The following is a 19,857-nucleotide window of genomic DNA, read 5'->3' as shown; positions in this document are numbered from 1 at the left end:
AGAGGACATAAACCGGTATCTCTGTTTGCAGCATTACAGGTAATTAAGGAAGTGAGTAAGAATGTCACTCACTCAGCCAGATAAAGATGACTCAAAGACTTGCTGAGGCAAACGAGCAGAGTGATGGCAGAGATGCTCTTCTGCCAGCACAGACAAAGTGATGGCTGGAGCTGGAATTTCCCAACACTCACCTCCGGCAGTAGATGCCACTTAAAACGAAGGGCAAACCTTGCTCTTCCCAGCCACCAAAAGGTCCCCTCGTCCAGCCAAAGCAAGGAAAAGCATCTTCAGCAAGTGAATACCAAGGCCAAAAGGCCACAGTTTGTTGAAAATTGTGAGGGTAAAAAAGAGCGTGTGCTCAGTTATCGAACTTAAGTGCACTCAAGCGTAACTGTGCTTTCCAACACCCATGAGATAACCAGAAAAAGTAGGTAGATATTAGTCATCAAGATTTGAAGAGAAATATAATTAACAAAGCAATTTTTTAACAATTATGCAGGTGTAACTAAAAATTTGAGCCACTGGTTTAGGGTTCTGCACACATCTGAATGCAAAAAAAGAACTCTGCATAGAAAAACTAGAAGCCAAACTGAAAACAAAACACAACAGCAGCACAACACTAAAAATCTTGAAAGCTTTTTCCAACTGATTATTCCTACAAGTTAATTCAAAGCACGTATACTTCGAAAAAGAATAAGAAAAACAAGGTTGTAAACAACCAGAGAGGCAATATTCAATATCTGAAAAGCCTGCCAGCCTTGAAGGGCCTTTTTCTGAGAGTGCAGGATGTACAAAGTAAAAGGTGGTTTTTGGGTGTTCTGCACCAGACTCAGTGCCTTTGAGACAAAGCACCAGGTGCACAACTTCACTAATGTGAAAATCTATCTTGTATTTACATCTTTCAGTGGAGCATAGCAATTTTTATGCATTTTGCACAGGGCTGCTTTGTTCATTGAAGTTATAATTGAAAATTGCTGAAATATAGACATCTAGTGGAGGCAACTAATTATTACAGTTTCCTTTCCACTTGAAATTAAAAAAAAGTGAAATGGATTTTACTGATTCTCTTGCTGGAGCCTGGAGTTTTGTCCTTGCTTTTCACTGCCCGGCCCGTTGCTTAGTTGCATGAGGTGAAGGTGACAGAGTCAGAATTTGGCAAAACAGAAGCTGTGCGTCATTTAACAACTTGCCTAGGTGACTGATGAAGCAGAAAAACTAACGATCCATGAAGGAACAAATGTTTCTTCAACAAAAGGTAAATAAACCTGATACGGGATCTCAAGGGATGGGCAGAAATCAGAGGTTCTAAGTGCCCTTAATTTCCCTGAAACTGCAAGCTCAGACTTTTTGCATTAGTTTCCATGGGGAGAAGGAAAGTGATAATTTCAGAGGTGTTGAAAGCCTTGATGCAGCAAAAATGAAGGTTTAGATTTGCAAGTGCATATAGGTTGTAACAGAAATTGGGAGCTAACTATGAGGACAAAGAAGTGACACTGTGCAGTGTGTGTCTGCAGAGAACCCGCACATCACGGGTTGATGTGATGGGATGTCAGCTGGATCAGACGGTTCTGTAGGAATTCCTTGTCAAAATGTGTTTAATCCACAAGAACACAAATCATTTTCCATGTAGGAAGTAAGCATGCTAACTGCATACTCATTTTTGATGTTCTCTTTTCTCATGCTATTCACTTTATTGCCGTCCACCTCGGGATTTCTGCTATTATGGGATTTCTTACTGAGTTGATGCTTGGCCAATATTTATCTGACTTCGCTTTTTTTGTCTCCTGTGAAAAGCATCTGAAACTAAGCAGAAACTAACCTTGATTTATTTCTTTAATAAACAAAATGAAGATACTGCATATTAATAAAAATGAAAACTATTCCCTAGTTGTTTTATTAAAAAAGTTTCCAAAAACAGTCCCGTATCTCTGTCAAAGTTAATGTAACCAGAATTTCCACGGGAATTTCTGTCAGTCTGGGGAAACTGGAACTGGCTAATGTAAGTAACAACAGCACATCCTCCCACTGCTGTTCAGATCACCTTGTGAGAAAGGAATGAGCTTTATTGAAAAGAAAGTGTCATAATGTTTCTTTTGCAGACTACAACTAGTATGGGATGAGAAAACTTTACAGGAACATTCTGTGGAAACCAGAGACAGAAATGAACCTAATGATGAATCATGACTTGAATTTAATGGGATTCTATGCAAAATGTTGTGGCTTTTTTTTGTTTAGTTGGGGTTTTTTTTTGTATGTAATTCAAAATTACCTAAAGACACTACAAGAATAGGTCATTCTTCTATGATTTTATGACTAACTTCCTTGAGAGTGCTACATGGGCAAAGAGTTTTACAAGCTAACATTTCTGTTTCTTTTAATACACCTAAGAATGTAAAATATGCATTTAAAGAGTACCTGGTCTGTATGTTTTGGCTGAGATAGGACGGGGAATTAACTTCCCAACTCCCTATAAAAGTGCCCAAACATCCAGAAAACAACTGCCTTGGATAACAAAACTCTCTAGCACTTTCCTGCATATGGCAACTTAATTTTACTGGCAGTAGAATCTTCATAGCATGAAAATTAGTTAATATTAGCTGTTAAATATTCTTTAATGTTATATTAAATGTATTCTATAAACAGAATGTTTTGTCGAAATGGTTCCAGATGAACTTTGTAATATGACTTATTGTGGAAGGACACAATAAACCAGAGAAGGGCTGAGAGTACATGATTGCAAAAGCTTATGAAGATTTTAAAGAATATTTCTGCATATATGGTCACAGAAAGAGTTTAATAGGCTTGATGGTGAGAGCGTCTCTTACCATTGTAACTGACTCCTCTACCACTGACTGAGAAACCCTGTCACGATGAGCAGAAGCTAGCAACTTCCCCCTGAAAGACGCTCATTCTGAGGGACTAGTCTTGTGCACTGGTGTCCCCAAACATGACAATGCTGTAGGAAATTCTGGGCATGACAATGCAAACATTAGGCAACGGCCAACGGGGAATTATGCAGCAAAGGCAACTGTGTCGAAGTGTAAGGCGATGCATTTCTAGAACTGAAGGGATACAACCAGATTGTTCTCATCATGATTTGGAAAAGAAGGTCATATTAAGTCTTTTCAGAAAGTGGACACTGGTTTGGACCTTAATGTAATAGAGAGCAACAGAATAATTGTTCTGAGTATCAAGAAATAGTCAGCAATTGAGTATTCTGCATTAGAAGCAATGAATCAGCCAGAGACAACTTGAAATAGTCTGTTCTGATAATGACACCCCTGAACTGAAAGCGTGTACAACAGAAACGGAAATCTCGAAGTTGATTTCACAGAAGCAGCAGGCGTTCAGCCTCTGTAGGGCAGCATCGAGATTGCATTTTCTGCCGCACTGCAGACATCAGAAAAGCTCCTGGAAGGACAAATCCTGAAAGCTCCCCTGAAAGGGATTTTTGATGCTTGTAGTGCAGTCTGTTGTCTCAAGGCAGGATTAATTTGAACCGTTCATGAAAGACGTTCTTCTAATCTGCGCTTAAAATTCCCAGTGATGGACATAATACACTCCTCACAGGTAATAAGTGTTGTCCTCACCTCACACGTACAAAATTCATTTGCAACATAATCTCCTTGCTCCTTCTGTTATTTTCTGGTGGTCATGTACAACTATGTACTCTTTGCAATGGTCTCTTTTGCCCATTTTGCCTTTCTAGACTGAGTCATTCCAGTCTTTCCTCATAGGTCACTCTTGTCACTCTCTTCTTGACTCTTGACAGCAGTATGACATTTCTGACTCACTCCCAGTTCGTGAGTCACTATCATCTTGAGGGTTTGCTTTTGAGAGCTACAGCCTAGTCATTTAGCTGTCACCTTGTCATTTGCTGTCTCATCATAAAAAGGGAGATCCAGATATTTGTGAAAGTGTCTGTACAATTATTGATATTCTAAAAAAAAAATGGCCTGACTCATCTTACAGACAGCTTGTCCTTCAGATAGCAAAGTGTCTGGCTGAAGCACAATCTGGGCTTATAATCAGAAACGGGAGCAGATATTTGGTTGAAGAAACATGAGTGTGATTTGGTTCATTGACGGAGTGCCATACGCTGCGGTTTCCCTCTCAAGGCTCTAAGAAGATAAGGAAATGTGAAGGAAAGGAGCTGACCCATCGCTTTTTTATGTTTTGTCTGCTGCTCACTGTAATCTACGTCTCACAGCAATGTGAGACACAGCACAATGACAAAATATAGATGTATCTAGCACAGATAAATTCCATTTTCATTTAGATGAGATTTGACAAATTTAGAAGGAATTTTGAGACCGAGTGACACCTCTGATATTGGCTTACTTCCATGTTTTTCACTAGAATACTTTAACTCAAGGGTTTTTTAACAGCAGAGCTCTAAGAATGAACCTGAATTGATCAGAGCATTGCTGTGTGCTTTGATGACAGGAATACAACAGCATCCTTTGTGGTTTAACTTCAACACTTTGTATGTGAATCAACCAATATTCAAAATAAATTAACAGTCATTATATGGTATATAAAGCGACCTCTGTGGGAAACAACTGTAAGAACACTAGCTTAGTGTTCTTATGTTTTGTGTTACATTTCTTCTGTAGCCTTATAACCATTACTGCCCTCCCTGTGCCTCACTGGTCTGTAAGGAAAATGGGAATAAGAGATAGAATACCTCGTAAGAATGATGTTTTTTCACAACTTTCCACTGGTGACTTCACCGATCTCACTGTTGAAAATCAGACAGATTTTTCTACTGTCTGCATCCCTGGAGCCAAAATGTCTTCATCCTCTTTCTTTGGTAGTGGTACTTCACAAAATAACCTGAAAATAAGAAAAACTATTGCATTGTAGTTGCCTGTGTGACTGTGAAGTCACTGAGTAACAAACTGGTAACAAGTTCACTGTGTATGAAAACAGAAAAAGGGATGCTTGCTCCTCACTAGCTACTGAAAATGCCTCACATTTTATTCAGATACTTTTTAAAAAAAATTGCACCACCACGTCGTCCTGAATCCAGCTCTGGCAATAAGCTGCACCATCACAATTACCTCTGTTAACAAGTTGTGTCAGTCCCACTGCATTATCCCAGGCAGTTACATGAGTCAGGGCCATGTCAAGGGTTTGTTACAGAGCCAAAAACAATTGCTCCAAGCTGAAAATTATATCCCCGCCTCACCTCCCACGGCTATAAAATTCCATCCACCCATATATCTCAAATGCCCCTCATTAAGAAGCTCATAACTCATTTGAAGGTGGGTGTTCCGCACAAAATGTCATTTTTCGCTCACTTTATTAAATGGCCAGCACGGGTGGGTTTGCAGTCAGGGGACGCCGCTGCAGTCGGCGGTTGGCACGGACACGAGCGCAGCGCCGCGGAGGCCCCGGGCAGCGCGGCCTCGAGTCCCCGCCCGGCAGCCGCGTCCGCACGGCCTCGCCGGCTCCGCGCACAGCGGGGAGGCGGTCACACCCGCGGTGACCTGCGGCAGGACCGGCCCCTCACAGCGCTGGGGACGATCCGATCCCATCAGATCGACGGAGACACTCCCCTCACAGCAATGGGAACGATCCCCTCACAGCACTGAGAGCGATCCCCAGATCGATGGGGGCACTCTCCTCACAGCGATGGGGACACTCCGCTCACAACCACGGGGACACTTCCCTCAGAACGATGGGGACACTCCCCTCACAGCAATGGGGACAATTCCCTCACATCGATGAGGACACTCCCCTCACAGCGATGGGGACACTCCCCTCATATCCATGGGAACACTCTCCTCAGACTGATGGGGACACTCCCCTCAGATCCATGGGAACACTCTCCTCAGACTGATGGGGACACTCCCCTCAGATCCATGGGGACACTCCCCTCACAGCGCTGGGGACGTTTCTCTCAGATCGATGCGGACACTCCCCTCAGATCGATGGGGACACACCCCTCACATCCAAGGGGGCGATCCCCTCATATCCATGGGGACACTGGGGTCACTCCCCTCACAGCGCGCAGACCGATCCCCTCACAGCGCCCATTTCGCCCCGCCCCCGCCAGCCCCGCGCGCCTCCACAACCGGCTCCCGCCGCGCGCCGCCCTCCCGCCAACGGGAGGGGGGGAGGGCGGGGCCACCCGCGAGGCGCCCCCGCACCCCGGCTCCCCGCGCACGCGCGGCGTCCTCGTGCGGCGCTGCCAGTGAGGCGCGCGCGGCCTCCTCGTGCGGCGGTGACGGGTGCGTGGGGCGCGCGGTCGCCATGGCGACGGGCGAGCGGCGGCGCCGGGCCTGTGGCCGCCGGCTCCCAGCACCTCGCCCCGGGCGGGGCTGCCGGCGGCGGGCCGGGCCGGGCTGGGCGCTGCGTGGGTGGCCGACCGGGCGGGAGGCGCCGCGCTGCCGGCCCTGGGCCCCGCGGCGGGGCTCCTGCCGCGGCCGCAGCGCCGCGGTCCGGGCGGGCGGCGATGGGCCCGGCGGGGACGGGCACGGCCGTGAGGCCTCTCCCAGGCCCGGGCAGCAGCGGGGGCACGGGGAGCGCACGGTGGCTCTGTCAGGTGGGGAACCGGGGCCCGCATTCCCAGGGAGCCTTGGGCTCTTGTCCCGCTCCCTCTTAAATCTGCCAAGCTGCTGCTGCTGCTTCTTCATTATTCCCATAATTATTCAAAACAGTTTATTTTTAGGCGCTTTTGTGCTGTGGTTTCTGCTATTCTACTCATTCGTCTTGCTTTATTCTTGAAACGTTTTCAGCAGTTTATGTGCTCGCCTTTCATCTTAAGTTCACTTTATAAACTCTTGGCTGAGAACAATCCCTGCCTGGTGTTCAGGGCAGACTGCGGTGCCCGGGAGAGAATGTGAGCAGAAAACCCTGGCAGATCGCTGCTTGTGTTTGTCTGCATAATGGTTATAGAATTAAACTTGGGTTATTCTGTAGGATTTATTGCTGATTTGCTGCTGGGAAGGGAAGATTACTGAAACATGGAAGAATAGGTGAACTGTGACTCCTGAGCTTTAACCCTTTTGTTTCTGCTTTTTAGGAAAAAAACGTTAATTTTAGGAAATGGCAGAAGCAGTTTTTCATCCCCCAAGAAGGAAAAGAAGAGTTTTTGAGACATACGATTCTCCTTTTCCTGTGGATGTAGGTGGGAAGGATTTCAGAATGTGCCGGGCTGAAATCATTAACAACAATGTTATTGTGAGGAACCCTGAAGATATTGAGCAGCTTTATAACAAGGTGCTGTACCCTGTTTGCACACTATTTTTAGTGTTTTAAATGTCGGTGAAGCATAATACTTGTTAAAATCTGCCTACCTTTATGGTTTCCTTCCTCTTTAGCCACCAATAATTTTCCATTTCTCCCTCCTCTCCTGAAATCAGTACAAAACGTATATTCTGTAGCAAACATAGAAAGTATTTCATTCTTATCCCAGCAAATACATTTTGTAATGAAATGATGTTGTGAGCTAAAAAAAACAGCTGCAAAGACTTCGTGTTTGTTATGCTTATTTCTTCTTTCAACATTTTATGCAACCTTGCAAAAGCATTTTATATTTTTAAAGGTCAGGAGATTGGAATATTAATGTTTTATAAATGCTTGTGCAATTCTTTTAGTATCAGAGGGATTTCTTTATGAGTAAAATAAGCTACATTAAGCTTCTTATGTCCAAGTACTATTTCACCACCATTCTTGCCCAGTAGTTTTATCCATCTTTTTGTTTTCTGTTATGCATTGTCACAGCATTGATACACAGGTGGTTTCTTCTGCCTCTGCTTTCAAAAGTCTACTTGGAGACGTCGACTGACAAATACTTAGAACTAAGGAAAAAGACCCAGCACCCTCCACTGGCTAAATCTTCGAGTGCACGTGTTTGGTATTGAACTAGTTATAAGAAGCTAAGCACCAAGCTTCAGGCAAAGCTTAAATGCTGCAGAATTTCAGTTATTTTTTTCAGCTGATCTTCACAGTAAACATTTTCTATTTGGAAAGAAGTTCACTTTTGTGTGGCGATATAATAAGGCTTTTTCCTTTTCCCTGAAGGGCTATTTTGGAAAAGGTATCCTTTCAAGAAGTCGCCCGGTGCACAGCATTTCAGAACCTTCGCTGGTTACTAAGTGGCAAGGTAAATTGTGCCCATTTGTACTTCCATCGCTATTCCCAGAATCCCAGAATGTCAGGGACTGGAAGGGACCTGGAAAGCTCATCCAGTGCAATCCCCACATGGAGCAGGAACACCCAGCTGAGGTTCCACAGGAAGGTGTCCAGGCGGGTTTGAATGTCTGCAGAGAAGGAGACTCCACAACCTCCCTGGGCAGCCTGGGCCAGGCTCTGCCACCCTCACCAGGAACAAGTTTCTTCTCAAATTTAAGTGGAATCTTTTGTGTTCCAGGTTGAACCCATTATCCCTTGTCTTACCATTTGTTGTCACCGAGCAGAGCCTGGCTCCATCCTCCTGACACTCCCCCTTTCCATATTGATCCCCAGGAATGAGTCCCCCCTCAGTCTCCTCTTCTCCAGCTCCAGAGCCCCAGCTCCCTCAGCCTTTCCTCACCCGGGAGATGCTCCACTCCCTTCACCATCTTGGTGGCTGCGCTGGACTCTCTCCAGCAGTTTCCTGTCCTTCTGGCACTGAGGGACCACAACTGGACACAATATTCCAGGTGTGGTCTCCCCAGGGCAGAGCAGAGGGGCAGGAGAACCTCTCTGACCTACTGACCACCCCCTTCTAATCCACCCCAGGTACCATTGGCCTTCCTGGCCACAAGGGCCCAGTGCTGGCTCATGGTCACCCTGCTGTCCCCAGGACCCCCAGGTCCCTTTTCCCTACGCTGCTCTCTAATAGGTCATTCCCCAACTTACACTGTAACCTGGGGTTGTTCCTGCCCACACTCAAGACTCTACACTTGCCCTTGTTCTATTTCATTACATTTCTCCCCACCCAGCTCTCCAGCCTGTCCAGGTCTCTGATGGCAGCACAGCTTCCAGTGTCAGCCACTCCTCCCAGCTTGGTGTCACCAGCAAACTTGCTGACAGTCACTCTGTTCCCTCATCCAAATCATTGATGAATATATTGAACAATACCGGCCCCAGTACTGACCCCTGAGGCACTGCACTGGATCCAGGCCTCAGCTGGACTCTGCCCCATTGACCACGACTCTCTGGCTTCTTCCCTTCAGCCAGCTCACAGTCCATCTCACTACCTGCTCATCCAGACCGCACTCCCTCAGTTTAGCTATTCTGATAGTACTTTTCACTCTTTCACTCATTGAAGATATGTATTTAGAAATTACACACAGAAAATCATCTCTGTACTGGGTCAGATCAAGGATCTGTCTCTGCTGATGGTCAGTACCAGATTCCCAGGAAAATACAGGGCCAGTGAATGTGTCGATAGCTCCTCAGTGCGTTCTCCAGCCTTCACTGGGCTGTTGTGTAGCAAGTCTGTAATTAAAGGTATCATCCCTGGACTTTTCTTCCTATAGCTGTCCAGTTTTTATTCTTTTTAATGTGCTTATAGCTATATACATCTGGTCTGCTCTTAGTTGTTTATTGAAAGACTGTCTTTTTACAGGCTGGAGAAAAATAGTATATTTAGTTGTTCTGCTTGTGCAGGCTGTTCAGTCTTTATCTCTCTACCTTTTCTAGTTTTGTTATGTCCTCCTTTAATACAAGTCGGGCCAAAATGGCACAGAGGATTGAAAATGTGCTTAAATATTAGACTGCAGATTGCCTCAACGCTCAAAATAACATTTTTATATTGGTGAAATAATGCATGATTTTTCTTTTTACAGGTGCTAACATAAACATGCCTATAATTACATCAAAAAAGTAAGTTAATTTACTTTATTTTTTTTTACCCAGATGATTCTGTTTTATGTTTTATCTTGCTGGTTTTTGGATAGTTGATTGTGTACACGCTGGTGACTTGCTTTTATTTCCATTCTTTGTATTTCATTTATAAATCACATTAGAAAAAGCAGAAATAGAGTAGATGATATTCAGCATTGTTTTTCATGTAAGCTTGCAGTATTATTTGCTGACTAGAAGCCAGGATTGAGGGAATGCATAGTATAATAGTATGGATAACTCATTCATAAAAACATCAACCATAATAAACTTGTTCTTTAGCTGAGGAGGAGAAATAGATGTTTCTGAGGCAGGCAACCTTAAATAGCTTTCCCAGTTCCTTATTGAATTAATACAGCGTGGGCTGAAGCAGCTCTTGATCTTTTATAAAACATAAATGTTTTACCTTTCTTTTCTAAGTTTCTATTAACATTGCTAGTTTGTACATTTAAGAGAACAGAATGTTGAACCACATATTTATTTTGCTCTGCTTAAATGGTATATGTACTAACTGCAAGAGTGTGCGAGTTAGTTACTCTGTTTGCTTTAATCCCGCAATAACTTAAAAAAAAAAAAAAGTTTAACAATTAAGCTCCTTCAGTCCTCAACTTTAGGTAAGGCAAACAGCAGCAATGTTACTGCTGCTACAGTTATTACTGTGTGCAGATGTGCTTTGTGACTGCTTTGTGTGTCAGCAAATACAGCTGAGCATCAAAGTGTCATTGCATTGGTGCAGAAGCTGCGTCATGATCTGTCTGAGGAGAGATCTGTAAGTGCAAACTACATGGTAATTAAATCACAGGACAAAGAGGAGTCTATTTTTTATAACAAGAAGTACAGCACTGAATCATATGGCTTTATTATGAGACTTCAGAGGGACTTAGATTTTGTGTTGACATATGAAATTTGCATTTAATTATCTTTGCAGGTCCTCATTACCTGGTCTGTATTTGCTGTGTTAGGATTTTATCTGGGGAAATAAAGAATATTGGAGTGGAGTTGTCCAGGTTTGAATAACGACAGCTGCACTCAGCTACCTGTAACTCTCACAAAATGAAGATTAATGTCTTTAACTGGATATTACTGTTATCCTCCAAGGAGAAATAATTGAAGGGGCGCTAAAAACTGACAACTGGGATTTATTATAATTGAAAAATATTAGGAATATTTACAACTTCCAGCTCCTATCTCACTGATGGGATTATTGTTATTTCTCAGGGATGTGAAAATGAAGGTAGTTTCTGCTTAAGTTTTTTATGCTGATGCTTTTGGCTACACCATTGCTACTTCAAAGATACTTACAACAGAGTTTTAAGACACTGTTCTCAGTAGTTAGTTGCATAATAGATGAAGTGTGTGAGAGATATGTATGCCAAGTCTTGTTGTGTGTTTTAATCATGCAAGCTCCGATACCAAGATGTTTTTGAAAGAAATTCAGGCTTAAGGCTTCTGTGGGAGGAAGGAGTTTTTCTTGGTGAAGTTTTTCGTGCAGCTCTGTAGCAGTAGTCATTGTACAACATTCGGCAGCCGTGAAATGTAAAATGCAAACCAAAGCCAAAGAGGGGAGCAGAATCTTGGTGATCATTAACGGCATCTGCAACTTCTCGAAGACCAGAGTCCCGTTCCATTGTGTGCGCTGTATTTTGCATAGCGGTTATTGGGTGGCATGTTGAGATTTGCTTTGTGAACTGTGTTGAGTCATCTTTTTTTAAGGTACTAAATAAAAGATGTAACACCCTAGAACTTCTCATTTATTTTACTAGGTACCAGCGGCGCGTTCAGTGGGCTAAAAGTATTTTGCAAGAGCAAGGATTTGATGACGCCTCAGTTACCAGAATTCTTGAAAATTACACGAAGCCTCTTGAGCTGCCATTGTTGAAAGAGGATGGAACCGAGCCAACCGGAAATAGTTGCAACAGAATGGGCCCAAATACAGAACTTTCCAGACAGTCTTCTACAGATACTGGAAATGGAGGAGCCCTGAGTGCTGAGAACCAGAACGCCGACTGCAAGCAAGCCCGTTTGGAAGGGGACCCAGCGTGTGGTCCTGTGGCCGTATGTGGCTCTAAAGAACAGCAGCAAGGGGACTCAAAAGAGAGAGCTGCAGTGTCCTGCCAGGAGCACGGTTTTCTCGTGTGTTGTGGCGGTGAGGCGAAGGAGAGCGCAGAGCAACGATCCTGTGAGATGATTGAGTCAAAAGAATGCGCTCCAGAATACGTCTTGGTGGAAGAGGAAGATGAAGGCAGTTTACATCCAGAAGGTGACTCTGCTCACGCGCAAGAAAATGTAAGGATGAGGAGCATCCTAATCTTTTAGTAGAGTTATATAATCAGTACTATTTTCAGAATTCAGTATTTTATCTAGGTTTAGTAATATATTAACTTTTTCTCATAGCTTGTCAAGAAGGAAAAACTAGTATGCAGAAGAAATCCATTTAGCATTTCTGAATATTTACAACTCAGCTTGGAAGAGGTATGTTTCAAGTACAGTACAAGTTGTTTTAACCTGAAAAGTAAACATTAATCTGTGTTACAATGTAATTTAATACCCGTTTCTAAAGTACAGGGTTCTCCTGTGTCTCTGAAGTATTTGGACTGTCTTAGTCATTAAACGTATTTTTAATAACCTGAGACAGTTACGTGATATGGTTAAAAGAAAATGAGTAGTCCAATCCCATTCGATTTATATGAATAATCTCACTGACAAGGACAGCACTGATAGGACTTAAGTATAGAAGTACCAGGAATATAACATTTGTATAAGACCTGCTTTGATTGTGCTGCTTCTGAATATATTCATGTGTGTTAGTTTTAACACAGCGCCTTCAGGAGTCGGCAGCAAGTGCACAGACTTCTTGTAGTGCTTTGTCTGTTGAAATGTGAAGGCCATGAAGACAAATCTCTAAGGAAACTTTCAGGCAACTTGTTGCTCTTGGTGACATTAGGATTCTTGTATAAAATGAATCTAAGCCTTCGTTCTTGAATGGAATGTAAACTACAGGTAGAGTCTAGCTATCAGTTAAACTCGTTATTTTTATTTTTCAGGCTTTTTTCTTGGTGTATGCTCTGGGATGTTTGAGTATTTATTATGGTGAGGTAAGAGATGGGATTAATTTTGGATTTCTGGGGATATCATTAGTTTGGATATGTTTTGGTCTGAAATGTTTACCAACTATGGCAGGATTTTATTCTGTTAATTCTGAAGGAGGAAATACCAAACAGACTAATTAGGAAGTTTTTGTAATAAGGAAGGATATTTCTGTTTATTAAATACTGGTCTGAAAGTGTTACGTTTACTAAGGCAAATATAGCTAAGCACAGTCCTTCTGCAGAGAAAGGTTTTATTTTAATTTAGGCAGGAAATATGGGGAAAGCAAGTATGGAAGAAATAATGTGGTGAATACTCTCTCTTTCCTGAAACAGGAGAATTCTTTGGAGTAAGCATTGATCTATATCAAGCTACTGTTAATGTAATGACAAAATAATTGAAACCTATGTGTCTAGTTCAAAATTTAACATATTTGCCTTAAAACAAGAGCATTATGGGACTGATTGTGAAATGCTAAAAAAACCCACTCCATGGAGTAACAGGTTTCTGTCTAAGGATTGCGTCTTTATTGCCCAAACTTCATGCTCTTAGCGGTGGACTGTGATTTCTGATATTTGGCTGTTATGCTCTAATATACACACTATGTATACTGTATTATATACACAGTATTTATATTGTATTATATAATTATATTAGTGCCTTTGATTGTGATTTTTAGGAGCCCCTAACTATTTTGAAGCTATGGGAAGTTTTCAGCGAAGTCAAGCCCAACTTTAAAACGACGTACATGGCGTATCACTACTTTCGCAGTAAGGGCTGGGTCCCCAAAGTGGGACTCAAGTATGGAACAGATCTCTGTGAGTAGCTTCCCTACAAAAATGGGATCATTTGCAGCCGACTTTTCTTCAGGCAATGCCAGACTCCAGTGCCAAAGCTGAGCAAAGTCCAGGCATGTCATGATTCATTTAATGGAAGCTGGGCTTCTGCTCAGCTTACTGCTAAGTCTGTTTGTATGTTGTTTTTTCTCTTAGGTCAGAGGAGGGGGAAGGGACTTGCTTATTTGCTAATGGTGGGGTTTTTAATCTTACAGAAATAATCAGTAGCATCCATAATCCCTTGCTTAGTAATTCAAGAAGTACATTCAGCTCATGTCAACATAAACAGTACAGTAATGCCTGTTGTTACAGGGAAAATGTGCATAAAGGGAGATGTTTTTTTAATGTATGCACACAAACCAGCAGATGTTTTAATACTGCTGAAGCAGTTTTATAATTTAGGGGTTCGTGTATTTGAGTGTGTCGAGGTTGTGCTGAGCTGGTCCTTTAGATCAGTGTGTAGGTTGGGCTGAATTCACCATCTCTGTTCTTATTACCCTGGGCTGCAGATGGGGTTTTGCTATTGAGCACCTGGTGTATACGTGAAATTGTTCACCGTTCATTTGTGTTCTGGCCTTTGTTGTTTAGTGTATCACTGCCTTTGGATTTGTGCCAGACAAGGGAAGTGGATTAGTTTAGGCTAGTGGGGGATTAGTTTAGGCCAGCGGGAGCTCTTACCCCTGAGCTCCGCAGGCTTCTTGTTCTTTGGCAGTACTTTCGTAGGATTGGTATTAATTGCAATTGCATCATTTGCAAATCATGGTTGTTGCTGGAATTAAATGCTGATCGTCCTTTTCCTGACAGGGTCTGTCTGGCCAGCTGTATAGGACAAGCTGCACTAGTTAAAGTCCCGTCTTACAAGCTCGTGACCAAGGGAAGAGAGGACACGTAACTGTTTAGCTCTGTTACAGCAGAGCAGCTGCCATGAGTCTTGTGTTATCTTGGCTAGAGAAGGAACTTCTAGGGGGTCTGGTGGGCAGCATTTAAGAACTTGTGCCCTTTGCCTCTCTTAAAACTTATGGAAAATGCTTGTTTGGAGCAGAATCTCGGTGGCTTATTGGGATCTTTCACGTGTACTCCAGTGGCTCAACTTCGATTGTGAATACAGCGTTAAAAGCACGAGGCTGTTGCAGAAAAATTCCATCCTAAACTTTTTGCCATGGCAATTGCAATCTGTCCTTTGACTTTGGCTTCTACCCACCACTGCCCTGAGTCACCCTGCTGCTCCCGTGGCGGGGTTTGTCTCTTCCCTCTCTCTCCACTTGCTGGGACAACTTAATTCTGAGCAGAATTCAGAGGTGTTGACGTTTTGCTGTGTTTCATTAAAACTTAGAGAACATTTGAAAATATTTGTGGACCCAGGTATTAAACTCGGATGGAAACTCTGAGATTATCTAACTAAGGTGCTTCTCTTTCATTTCAGTGCTCTATCGAAAAGGCCCCCCCTTCTATCATGCAAGGTTTGAAGCTCATGTTTCTGTCTCATTTCTTAGTTTCAAATTAGTGTATTTCTGTCACTGGTTAAGCACCTGTTCTTCACTAAAAACCCTTTGCCAAATGCATTCATACTGGCTATTCAAAAGTCCTTTTAGCAGTGGTATTAAATAAAACAATTTCATTGAATTCATATAACAGTAATAAAACATCACAGATTAAAAGTTGGAATGAGCATTTTTAGCACTCACACGATGAATACACTCAGGAAAGTAATTTGATTTAGTAATATTGATTTTTAAAAAGAAACTGTATGTGTAGTTTATGTAATTTAGGAGAAAAAGGCTGTTAGGGGATGATAATTGTCTTTATTTGCTAGCAAGTCAGGTTGAACTCCTAGATAATAAATTGATTGTGAATGTCAGATTGGCACTCCTAAGAGAATGCTACAAACATCAGTAGAAGGGTGGGGAGGGAAAGTGCCTGTATATTCACGGCTTCATCTTTTCTCCTCTTTGCTCAGGAGAAAGAGACTCAAGTTTCAAAATTTGCTCACTGCCCACTGACATATTCACACAAATTTTAGGTTCTAATTCTTAAGTTTCATGATATTCCTAAAATGGTAGTTTTCTCTCTGTGAATTGTCGCATCTGCTTTGTTTTCCAGTTACTCTGTCCTTGCTGAATTAGTTGATGATAGTTTTGAAGGTTCTCTTCGCAGACCACTCAGCTGGAAGTCCTTGTCTGGCTTGAACAGAACCACTGCTAATGCTTCTAAGGTAAGGTAAGATGGTTGGTTTAAAATGGCTCTAAAATGTACAGTTTAGTTCCAAAGAACAGGGAGTTGGAGTGAGGCTGGAAAGAGAATCCTTCTCTTTCTAATCTGCTGAAGAACACATTGAGTTGCCAGTAGGCAAACAGGGGGTTCCTTTGTCAATATCCAGATGAATTCTGGAAGAAGCTTAATAAAATTCTGTCACCATTAAGCAGAAGGAAGACCGGAGGGACACGTCTTTCCTGCTTGCCACTTCTGTTTTAAAGCCCTTTCCATCCACCAGGATTTTCCTTTGAACAGTGAAACTGAAAGCTTCTAAAATGTTTTCTCTGTGATAGAACCTCAGACCTCGTCCTTCCATACTCATAGCTGTGTTGCTCAGACCTCGTCCTTCCATACTCATAGCTGTGTTGCTCAGACCTCGTCCTTCCGTACTCATTTCTGTGTTGCTCAGACCTCGTCCTTCCATACTCATAGCTGTGTTGCTCAGGTGTTGTGTTACAATTCTACTTTATCTGATAGCAGTATTATGCTTTGATAAGAAAAATGGGATATGCATTTTATACAGCTCTCCCCTAACTTGGTTTGCAGAAGGCATCTTCTAGGAAACTTGATATCTGCATTTCTAATTAATCTAAAACTCGTATAGAAAGGAATTGGTTGGAATTAATCTATCCATGTTTTGCATTTGCCAACAGGAACTGATGTTATGCTATTTGATTAGACCATCTGACATGACTGAAGAAGAGATGTCGACACCAGAATGTATGAAAAGAATTAAGGTTCAGGTGAGTAAGCAGCTGGACCGCTCACTGTAAGAGCTCCCTGAAGTGTCATTTGCTCTTTAGCACACTTTGGTTTTTGCAGGCGTAGCTGCAGTAAAACAAACAAGATTCCTTTGTGCCCCAATGCATGAGAAGTGCATTACAGGCTCTTTAAATACTTCAGATCTTCTAAATTTTGATGTTGCTACTACAGTGAATATAAGTATTTGCATGGGGACACAGGGATACCTATGGAGACTGTCAGGTTCATGTATATTAAAAAATGGAGAAAAATGTGGTGGTGTTTTTTAACTTCCCACTTCCACAACAGTTGCTTTTTATATTTCAGGAACTGATTGTAAGTCGTTGGGTTTCTTCCCGTGAGCGCAGCGAGCAAGACGAATTTTAACTGACTGCAGAGGAAAAGCTTTTTATTTTGAAACCACATCTTATTGTTTTTTACCTGATCTTCTCATGATGAACCATTACCTCAAAACAGTTTCTATCAACATACTGAGTTGGTATGTATAAATGCTATTTAAAATGAGGTATATCCTGTTTATTGTCGTGAATGTTGTATTGAAAAACATAACTGAACTGCATAGGAAGGGAAAAAAATTAAAGCTGTATCCCAACTCAAAATACTTGTTTCCTTCAAGCTGACAAATACCTATGTTTGATATACATTGATGGCTAGACTGTGGTGATTACAGATCCAGGCATTAGTGCTGAGTAAGCACTACAGCCTGCAGAGCCACGCACGTCCCAGCCCTCAGTGTCTGCCTGAAAGCTGAAGCAATGAGGGATCAAACAGTTTTCCACGAATTCCTCACAGATTCCTGAGTCAAATTTGGGAATTGTAAGGCTAACTTCCCTTTGCAACTCAGCACAGGGCCCTACAGTTCTTCAGAAATGAGGACTTAACCTTGATAGTCCTCAAGTTTGCTGCTGTTTTTTAACTTGTTAATTATAGTGAGTCAAAGAACCTTTTGGGGTACCACTGGTACCATTCTAATTCAGCCAAAACCTGACTTTGTGACCTTGATGAAGGTGCACAAACTGCAGTATGGGAAAAGATTTTGTTGTTGCAATTTTGAGCATTGTAACACGTTGCTGTTAGTGGTCCCAACTAAAAGTGCTTATTTTCACAAGCACTGCTCAGAACTGAGGAACTTTGCCCAGATGGTGCAAGGATTTAGATGAATTCTGGGGTGTGGGCAGCTAACAGCAAAGGCGTTAGGCAGCAGGGAGTGCCGGGGCAGCTTTCCCCATTGCGGTGAGATGTCTTCCTTCCCTTGGGATTTGCAGCATAAGATTCCCCCTCGAAAGCAAGGGTCTAACTGTGCCCCCAGGATGCCCTGACCGCACGTTGATGCCCTTTACTTCTGTTGAACATGAGTTACAGCATAGAAATTTGCTGAGGTAGTGAGAGGAAATCAGTCTCTCTAGTTTGGCAACTAGAAGTTGCACTTCCATTCCTTGCTTTTTTCTCTTTTATCCAGCAGCTACAACAGTCTGCATTTTTTTCCATAGCACACTCGTAGTTCTTTGCCCTGGCATATGTTAAGAAGACTGGGAGACACCACTGCGTTTGTGTGTAGTGAGGTTCTGCCCGTGCTGCGCAGCTCTGCCGTGCCACACTAGGTGCCTGCTGCTGCTTTTTTCTAAGACTTAATCATCTAGATTGCAGGTTCCCAAATGCCATGTTTGCTACTGCTAAGCCGCGTTTGGAAAACAAGCAAACCACCCCAGCAGGTATCCAGCTGTCTTTCAAGTCAAGCCAGGAGGTTTCATTATCAACTACGCTGCATTTTAAGTACTGCTGCTTTAGGTTCAGGCATTTGCTTTCCATCGTAGTCTTTGATCAAGAGGCTTCCTTGCTTCATTGCGCTGTTATTTTTATCTCCCTGTGTCATGAGAACACATTTGCTGCAACCGTAATGATGCATTACAGCTGGTGCCAGTTACACTGTTCTGGTTCTCCTTTGTGCTGTTTCCACTCACTGTAAAAGGAGTTTTGCCTTCTGGCTGCAGGAAATTTTCCAGGGCTGGTCAAACTTCTGTCAACTTGGGCCCACCAAACACAAAACCGCAGTCTTGTTTACTTAAGCAGTTTAGCTTGTAAAACCGTGTCGTGAATGCAGTAGACTACATACAATTCCAAGTGGAAGATCTGCTCGTCTTTGCTTTCATGTAGTATGTCCCTACCGGAAAGAAGTAAACTGAAAATGTTGATTGCATAATAGCTTTTCCAAGCGGAACAGGTACGTATGCATTGACTGTACGTGGCAAGGTGTTTTATTTCTAGCTGCAGATGACTGTATTTCACGTTTCAGTACTGTTGGATCAAATAACTTACACTAGACAGTTGTACAACACCACTGACACTTGGCATTATATTTATATTTTACCAATTGAAATACAGTATTTAAATGAAGAATGGATTCACTCCAAAGTAGCATACCATGATTTATTTTTGTAAGCTAAAGAATTCCGCACTAGGATCGAGTGGACGGGTCTGTAACAGCAGCCAAATTGCGCGATTCAAGCTGGTTGTCTCTGTTGTGTTGTGCTTTTTTTAATATGCTTTTAATGGAGCTATAATTCAGAATTTAGCAGGAAGTGGAAGAACATGGGGGGGGGGGGGAAGTTTGTAAAGTGTGGTGTCTGCAGTTGGAGAGCGTTGTGGGGCAAGGCTAATGCAGTTTGTGTATAAAAATGTATAAACTAGATGTGAGCAAAACCCCAATTGCTTGAGATTACTTCTCCATCTTTGATAAAATAGGACTTACACCTTCACTGAAACCAGAAATTAGTAGAAGGGAAAAAAAGCTGGTATTATTTTCTTAAATTAAAATGTAAATCAATAAAGTGAAATTGCACAAAATTACAGACTCCAGAATTTTGACCTCAGCATACATGTCTGGTAATGCACAGTAGATAAAAGTGCTGTTGGAAGATCTTTTTAACTTAGATTTCTTTTTGTTGAGTTCTAAAGTTTTAACTCCAATGTAAATCCTGAGGAGTCTGTGGCTTATTACAGATACTAACAGATACAGACACTAAATTATTACCCTTTAATACTAAGCATCTGTCTTGCGTTGAGGAATAAATGTACAAAATGT

The 19,857-nt window shown here is 42.4% G+C and overlaps 1 protein-coding gene across 4 annotated transcripts; it reads left to right on the top strand.

Moving 5' to 3' along the window:
- The first annotated feature begins 6,142 nt into the window (after nt 1-6,142).
- Nucleotides 6,143-19,619, top strand: TSEN2 (tRNA splicing endonuclease subunit 2). 4 transcript variants are annotated; one of them, XR_010652020.2, is made up of 13 exons: nt 6,143-6,236; nt 7,031-7,227; nt 8,032-8,113; nt 9,783-9,819; nt 11,601-12,123; nt 12,232-12,309; nt 12,882-12,932; nt 13,604-13,742; nt 15,184-15,220; nt 15,861-15,972; nt 16,667-16,756; nt 17,082-17,253; nt 18,266-19,619. XR_010652020.2 is itself a non-coding variant. In XM_065845384.2 (12 exons), exons 2-12 carry the CDS (start codon nt 7,054-7,056, stop codon nt 17,139-17,141), a joined length of 1,383 nt encoding a protein of 460 aa, XP_065701456.1. In that variant the 5' UTR covers nt 6,143-6,236; nt 7,031-7,053; the 3' UTR covers nt 17,142-19,619. The 4 variants fall into 4 exon arrangements, 3 of the variants coding, with proteins under 3 accessions (XP_065701456.1, XP_071669417.1, XP_065701458.1); XM_065845384.2 differs by having other exon boundaries at nt 17,082-19,619; XM_065845386.2 differs by lacking the exon at nt 6,143-6,236 and adding an exon at nt 6,418-6,550 and having other exon boundaries at nt 17,082-19,619.
- Nucleotides 19,620-19,857: the final 238 nt, after the last annotated feature.

This window comes from Patagioenas fasciata, chromosome 10 (assembly GCF_037038585.1).
Source record: "Patagioenas fasciata isolate bPatFas1 chromosome 10, bPatFas1.hap1, whole genome shotgun sequence".
NCBI classification, from domain to species: Eukaryota; Metazoa; Chordata; class Aves; order Columbiformes; family Columbidae; genus Patagioenas; species Patagioenas fasciata.
This window is presented reverse-complemented; position numbering and strand designations above follow the sequence as displayed.